Source organism: Mirounga angustirostris, unplaced genomic scaffold, assembly GCF_029215605.1.
Source record: "Mirounga angustirostris isolate CCGP_5_RB_7025 unplaced genomic scaffold, mMirAng1.0.hap1 SCAF_4, whole genome shotgun sequence".
In the NCBI taxonomy this organism is placed as follows: domain Eukaryota; kingdom Metazoa; phylum Chordata; class Mammalia; order Carnivora; family Phocidae; genus Mirounga; species Mirounga angustirostris.
This window is the reverse complement of record NW_026991712.1, coordinates 62,628,885-62,636,691: the sequence shown is the minus strand read 5'-3', so window position 1 is coordinate 62,636,691 and position 7,807 is coordinate 62,628,885. Positions and strand designations below refer to the sequence as shown.

The window sequence follows — 7,807 nt, the reverse complement described above, 5'->3', positions numbered from 1 at the left end:
TCCCTACTTTTTAACATTTTAATTATTATGTGTGTTGGTGTGAACCTCCTTGGGTTGATTTTGTTGGGGGCTCTCTGTGCCTCCTGGATCTACATGTTTTTTTTCCCTTCCCCAGATTCAGGAAATTTTCAGCTATTATTCCTTCACATAGATTTTCTGTCCCCTTTTCTCTCTCTCTCTCCTTCTGGGATCCCTATCATGCAAATGTTATTACACTTGATGGTGTTGCTGAGTTTCCTTAATCTATTCTCACTCTCTTTTTTTTAGAGTTGTAAATCCATTTTCATTTAATTGTTTTTTTACATCTAACATGTTATATTGATTATTTTTCTTGAAATATGATCAGTTTTTTCAGGAGATTATTATAAAATGTACAAAAGCATGCAACCTTGATTTAATTAAGTCTAAGCTATTTTAAATTTTGGAATCAACAGATTTTAAAAGCTACACAAAGAAAAGCACTTAAAAAGTATAATAATTGGTCTTTATTTAACATCTGTGGAAATTTGTCTTTTTATTTATTTTTTTAAATTTTATTATGTTATGTTAATCACCATACCTTACATCATTAGCTTTTGATGTAGTGTTCCATGATTCATTGTTTGCATATAACACCCAGTGCTCCATTCAATACATGCCCTCTTTAATACCCATCACCAGGCTAACCCATCCCCCCACCCTCCTCCCCTCTAGAACCCTCAGTTTGTTTCTCAGAGTCCATAGTCTCTCATGGTTCGTCTCCCCCTCCGATTTCCCCCCCCTTCATTTTACCCTTCCTATTATCTTCTTCTTTTTTTTAATATATAATGTATTATTTGTTTCAAAGGTATAGTTCTGTGATTCATCAGTCTTACACAATTCACAGCAATCACCATAGCACACTTTTTATTATTTGTTTTTCTCTCTCCTGTTCAACTTGATTGCTTTTTATTCATTTGTCCTCCAGGTCGCTGATCCATTCTTCTGCTTCCTCTAGTGCATTTTTCATTTCATTTATTGAGTTCTTTATCTCTAATTGGTTCTTTTTTATGTTTTCTATCTCTTTGTTGAGGGTCTCACTGAGGTCCTCCACTCTTTTCTTAAGTCCAGTGAGTATCTTTATGATCATTACTTTAAATTCTCTATCACGCATATTACTTATCTCCTTTTTGTTCAGCAATATTGCTGTGATTTTTATCCTGTTCTTTCACTTGGGAAATATTATTCTGTCTCCTCATTTTCTCTAACTTTCTGTGTCTTTTTCTATGTGTTAGAAAAGTCATCTATATCTCCTGCTCTTGAAAGTAGTGGCCATATGAAGAAGACTTTCTGTAGTGCCCTGTAGTGCAATGTCCTATGTTCAGTAGAACCTGGCCCATCACGGGTGTCTCCTATGTATGTTGCATGTGCCCTGCTGTTGTGACTAGGGCACATTTGCCTTCAGTCCAGTTGTCTGCAATGGCTCTCTTTGCCTGTTGTGGGCAGGGTTTGGTCTGTGTTGTTAATGGGCCAGTTTGGGGCTGCCTTGGGTTCGAGTTGAGATGAGACCAGGTGTTTGCTAGAGATGCAGTAGCACCAAACTGCAGGGCACTTTCCCTGCATTGTCTCTTGAAAAGCTTTTGTCAGTGCACAGGGCCTATTGTCTGACCCTGTGTCTGCTCCCAGCCCACTGCTGGGGTTGCAGGTAGACTAATATGTGTGGTTATCATCCCCTCTCCTTGGGGCAGGAGTCATTTTGGAGTGGTCCTGGCCCCTGTTGAGGCTACTTGCACACTGCTAGGCTGATGGTACCACTTTGGATGGATTCCTGTCAAGGGCATGTTGGAGGGTATGTCTGCAAGAGAACACGGGGATAGGTCATGGGATGATAGCAAAGTCCACACTGGCTCACTCTTGGAGGGAACCTGCAGCCAGCCTGGAAAACTCCTGCCCAGGCCAGGATGGATGGGGTAGGTGCACAAAATAGCCCAGGGGCAGAGCACACTTTAGCAAGCTAAGTGGAGAGTGTTAGTACTGTGCTTATTCCTGCATGTATCAGTTTATCTAGGTTGGGGGTCAGGGAAGGGAAATGCCTGCCACCTCCTTTGCTCTTCAAGAAGTCTCTCACAGATCCCTGTCCCTCCAGCACACACTCTGAGATTCTTAAATAAATCTTCTTCCTGTATACCCTAGACATTTTTCAAACTGCTGCTTCTATGCTGTATCTCAGTAGGACTATTTGTTGAGCTGCCTCTTTAAGGACAAGGACTCAGTTTCCTATCACCCTTTGGCTTCCAGAGCTTAACCTGCTGATTTTTAAAGATCCAGGTGTTAAACACCCCTGATTATAAAAACTCTTGAAGCCAGACCTCTCTGGTTTTCAAAGCCAAATGTTATGGGAATTCATTTTCCCAGTGTGGGTCCCTTGTGCCTGGGGTGCCTAGTTTGGGGTCTGCTCCTCTCCCCTCTCTGAGTTCACAGTGTCCCTCCCTTGCACAGAGAGTTCCATAGGTCCATTTGACTCTGAACCATGTCTCTGCCCTTCTTATCCTCTTTTATGTGGCCTCTTCTCTACATTTAGCTGTGTAGAGTCTGCTCAGCTAGTCTTCAGGTCATTTTCTGGGATATTTACACTGATGTAGGTGTTATCTAGTTGTGTCCATGGGATGAGGTAAGCCTAGGGTCCTCCTACTCTGCCACCTTCCCTGGAAGCACCTCTTACTGTTGAGTTCTGAGAGTTCTTTGTATTCTCTGGATACTAGTCCTTAGTTGGATATGTAGTTTTAGAATATTTTCTCCAGTCTGTAGTTTGTCTGTTCACCTGATTTACTAGGTCCAATTTATTATTTGATCCTGGATCAAGTCTAGGAACTCTGTACCTAGGTCATGGTCCCAAATATTTTTCACTATTTATTTCTGTAAAAGTTTTCTCATTTTACATTTTACATAAGCTCATGGTCCATTTTAAGTTAATTTTTGTAAAAATGTGAGTTTATTTGATGAAAAGGCTATCCTACCTCATTGAATTGTTTTTGCACTCTTGTCAAAATCAGTTGAGCATATTTGTGTGGGTTGATTGCTGGTCCTAGATTCTGTTTCATGGTTCTATGTACTTCTCTCATAATACCACACTGTCTTGATTCTTGCAACTACATAGTAAGCCTTCATATCAGGTAGAGTGATACCTCAAATATTAGTCTTATTTGTCAAGATTTTTTTTTAATCTATGCTAGGATCTGTGCCCTTTCATATAAATTTTAGAGTAAGCGTATCTATACCACCACCACCAACAAAAACCCCACAGGGATATTGATAAGAAAGACATTAAAACTATAAATAAATGTGGGCCAAATTGTCATCTTTATAGTATCTTCTAGTCCATGAACATGGATGTCTCTCTTTTTATTTAGATCTTTTTGATTTATTTCATCAACATTTAGTAATTTTCAGCACAAAGATCCTATATATGTTTATTAGATTTAAATCCCAGTATTTCCTTTTCTTTGGAGCAATTGTAAGTGATACCATGTTTTTAATTTCAGACTCTGTATGTTCATTGTTAGTATTCAGAAATGCAACTGATTTTGTTATTTTGAGCTTGTACAATCTTTTGACCTTGCTGAGGTTACCTAGGAAGGTTTTTTGGTAGATTCCCGGGGATTTCCTATGTAAACAATCAGGTCATATGCAAAGAGAAACAATTTTATTTCCTCTTAGCCTATCTGTATGCCTTTTATTTCTTTTCTTGCTTATTACTAGAACTTCCAAGACCATGTTGAGCAAGTTTTTATTCGTTGCCTAAATCCTCCCATTAGAACAAAAGCACCATGAAACCAGACACCACCTGTTTTGTTCATTTGCTATACCTTGTGTCTACTGGAGTACCTGGTACATGGAGACACACAAAAAGTATTTGTTAAATGAGCAGTTGGTGAATGACTAAATGAATAAATGACCAAATGCATACATGAATGGTATATTAGAAAAAAAAAATCATAGAATATATGACAGATTCTACTATTCACTCTCACAAAAGAACTAATGACAAAACTTGACCTTCCTGCTGACAGTTTGGTCTCTCCCATCTACTCTGTCCTCTACTTTGTTCCAATCATTATCATCCTCCCATTGGACACTGTTGGAAATCCATGTTTCTTTTCAGAACCTTTACTGCTAATCACAAAGAGTCTTGACAAATTAATATGCTGAAAGCCATAAACAATTTATTTCCTGCCCAAATTTTCTTTCCTTTTAATCTACATGGTTCATTCTGGGCTACCTGCTTGATTTCTTAACAGAAATGCATTTATTCATTTATTAGACAAATACTATTGAGAATCTATTATGTGCAATGTTTTATGCATTTCTCTCTCTCTCTCCAGTTGAGTGCTCTGTACTGTTCTTCCTTGCAAATATGCTCTCTCTATGGCATCAGTATTCCCTGAAAGATCAGTATTTTCCATATGCTAAATGTATGGAAGGCCTTTCCAGAGAGGGAGAAAATCACTTCCAGCCCTGATTATATAATGAAAAGAGATACTTCATTTTCCAGAAACATTAACAGCTTAACACTTCCTGTGTACACCATTAAATAAACTTCTGAAAACATCAAGTGATGTACTTTATTGTTTCCTCATATTCAAGACATTGGTTATAGTATCATTAGGTTTGTTTAAGAACAAAAATAAGATTATTAAATAAGCCAAATACTAGGAATGACAGGTTTGGAAATAATGAGAATTAAGTAGTGAAGAAAACATTGTTTATGTGGAAGTAAATTTGGAAAAGAGACAAAAATAAAGACAGGAGCCTCTTCACAATGGCTGTCTTGTTCTTCAGTCAGACATCTTAGATCATCAGAGTTCTGTTTTCCTAGTGAGGTAGCCTTCAGGTTACCAAGATACCACTGGTTTCCTGATGCTGTAAAATTTAACTGTGCTTACAAAGCAACTTCTTAAGATAAATAGAAATTTTCCCTTACAGGATAAACAGGGACTATAAATTGGAACTGGTATTCAACTCCACCAACTTGTTGGTCGATAACTAATACATTGCAATTAATTTAACTTTATATGATCAAGATGTATTATGCAAAGCTCTCTCCAAGTCACGTGTAGCAGTAAAAGCTTTTCCTTCTGTTATCCATATGCTTGAGTTCAGGTGTAAATCTGTGGATGGATGTGTTATAGGATGCTGGAGTGGTTCCTTATATTCTTAGCATATGCAACATTGGTTTTTATTCTGCCTTCCCTGATTCTGGGCAAATTTATTTCCCATCTGAAATATAAACAGATTATATACTTTATGAATAAACCATAATGATGGAATATCCCCTACATTTCATGTAAATAGCATAAGGCTTAGAGAAAAAAAATGAATTCATTCATTCATTTATTCATTTATCTAAAAAAAAAATATTACTTGATAGACTGTTATATATAATCCAGAGGGCAGAGATGAGATAAAGCCCCCAGCTTAATGCAGCATACATTCCAGAGAGTTACCAGATCATTAAAAAAGCAATAAATAAATGAGATACTCATAGACTGTGATGAGTGCCATGAATGAAATAAGAAGGCAAATATACAGAGTGACCAGAGGAGGGTATTTTTGCTTGAATGATCAGAGACCTCTCCAGTGGCCTTTATACAGCATCCCAACAGATAGAGTCCTCCAATATCTGTAAGAATAAGTCCAGACCCTGAGCAATCTATCTGTCACAAAGCAACTCCCCACTTCTAACAGCTCTGTCATTTAACTTTAATTTATCTGGCCTTTAATTTAGTGAGAAAAGTGTGATAACTATCAAAAATTATCTTTTAAATGCTAATGGCCAGATTTTTCTGTGCCATTTAAAAATGACGTATCCCCTCCTTAATGATTTGTGATCCTTCCTGCATCATGATATTACATACTCTAGTTTTTTTTTTTTTGAAGAGGTTCCTGTCATTTTAATTAGGTTTGCCATGAAAAGCAATAACCTCAGCTAATCACTCTGCCCTCCTCCTCCACCTAACCCCCATCTCCCTTCATATGCACATAGTACAGGAACCCAAAGACCCTCCTCCCTACAATCCTCCCCATTCCCATTATGGGAAGAAATGTCACTAAATGGACTCAGCCTCCTCCATATAGCATGAAACAGGATGAATAAAAATATCTTTTGGAAGAGTTTTGTTGTGCTATTATCTTAGGGTGGAGTCAGGGGCAGAGAGGGAGGCAAAGGCTGGGTGAGGTCTGGGGATCTCTCAGAGATCAGAATTGGCCTGAGGGGCACACAGCCTATCATTCACCCAGAAAGGGGGCTACATCTAATAGGGCTGGGGCTAGGATGGGCTAGGCTGTATGCATGAGGATAAGGACAGCTAAAAATCCATTCTCCTTCCTCCCCCCGCACCCTCCCCGGCTCCCGAGCAGGGAAGAGAGTCACAATTCTCTCAAGGTTTCACCTGTGGTTCCTAGAACTTTGGGCAGGCAGTGAGTGGGGCATAGCCCCTGGTGCTGCCTGACCCCTTCCCCAGCTCAGGGCTTCTCTCCTCCTGTGAGCACCAGGGCCTGCAGGATGTCAGACAGTGATACAATCCCCTTGACCACATCTCATCCACCACGACAAGCCGGTGAACCTCTGCTTCCACCAGCCTGTTGATGATGGTCTCCAGAGTCTCGTGCAGGTAGCACTTGAGGACACCCTCAAAGTAATGGGATCGATGTTGTAGGGCTTTGGTCACAGACACATCTAGGTTGTTGCAGGTCTTTTCTGCTGCCAGACTGATAACATCAAACTTGGAGTAGATATCCACCACACGCCCTTTCTCATCTACTACTGGCAGTGCTGAGATTCGGTGTTGAACAAAGATGCCCAGAGCCACATAGACAGGGGTGGTGGTGCAGACCATAGCAATGTTGGCATAGGTGCCAATCTGTAGCTCTTCCAGAGACTTAGACATGAACTCTGGCTTGGGGAACTCAGTGATAAACAATTTGAGGAACTTGAGGATGTGTTTGTGGGTGAGGATGTACAAAGTGTTGCCTGATTCCCGGTCAATAACTGGCAGTCTGTGGATCTTGTTTCAAATTAATGAAGAGACAGCATCGAACAAGCTGGCATTAGGAGAAATGCAGACGAGTGGTTTGAAGGCATCCTGTAGGTACACCTCTCTCCAAGTTTCTATCTTGTGTTCTTCCAGCTCATAGATCTGTACCAAGGCTGATTTATAATATCGATGCAGGATATTGATGAAATCGGTGATGGTTAGCATGCCTACAAAACTTTGCTTCTTACTATCCCACAAAGGGGCAGCTCGTACACCATTAGTCACCAAAGCAAAGAAAGCTTTCTTCACCTGCAGGGAAGTATCAAATACAACCAATTTGGAGCTTGTGGGAATCAGGTCATAGCAGTGATGAGACTTCATGAAGGAAGTATACACACTATTGTTGGATTCTGGGGTCTCTTGAGGATTCTCATTTTCCAGAGCTGGGGAGCTATCTGAAGAAGTGACCATCTCCATTTCAAGAGGTGCTAACTGGGTTCGCTCGCTTTAGGAAGCTCTCTGGGAGCCAGTCGGGGGGGTGGAGGGGGGCTCAGCTCTAGTTTTTTTTAATGGCAATAATATTTAACTCTTTACTTATCCAGAATATTATTTTTGTGTAATGTAGAGTGTATAATTATCCCCTCTCTGTTATGCACCTTTCTCTCATACTGTTTGGTGATGCCACTTTTGTTACATCTCAAACTTATGAATAATATCCTAAGTTCTATTTCAAGAATTTTAATTTTTTAAAAGACTTTATTTATTTATTTATTTGACAGAGAGAGAGAGCAAGAGAGACAAGCAGGAGGAGCAAC

At 39.6% G+C, this 7,807-nt stretch overlaps 1 protein-coding gene across 1 annotated transcript; it reads right to left on the bottom strand.

Annotated features, from left to right (window-relative positions):
- Window positions 1-5,893: 5,893 nt before the first annotated feature.
- LOC123860542 (5'-AMP-activated protein kinase subunit gamma-1-like) lies at window positions 5,894-7,521 on the bottom strand. Its single transcript, XM_045899221.3, is given in 2 exon segments — window positions 5,894-6,557; window positions 6,560-7,521. Coding segments are annotated over 2 exon segments (987 nt in total). The 5' UTR covers window positions 7,470-7,521; the 3' UTR covers window positions 5,894-6,480.
- Window positions 7,522-7,807: the final 286 nt, after the last annotated feature.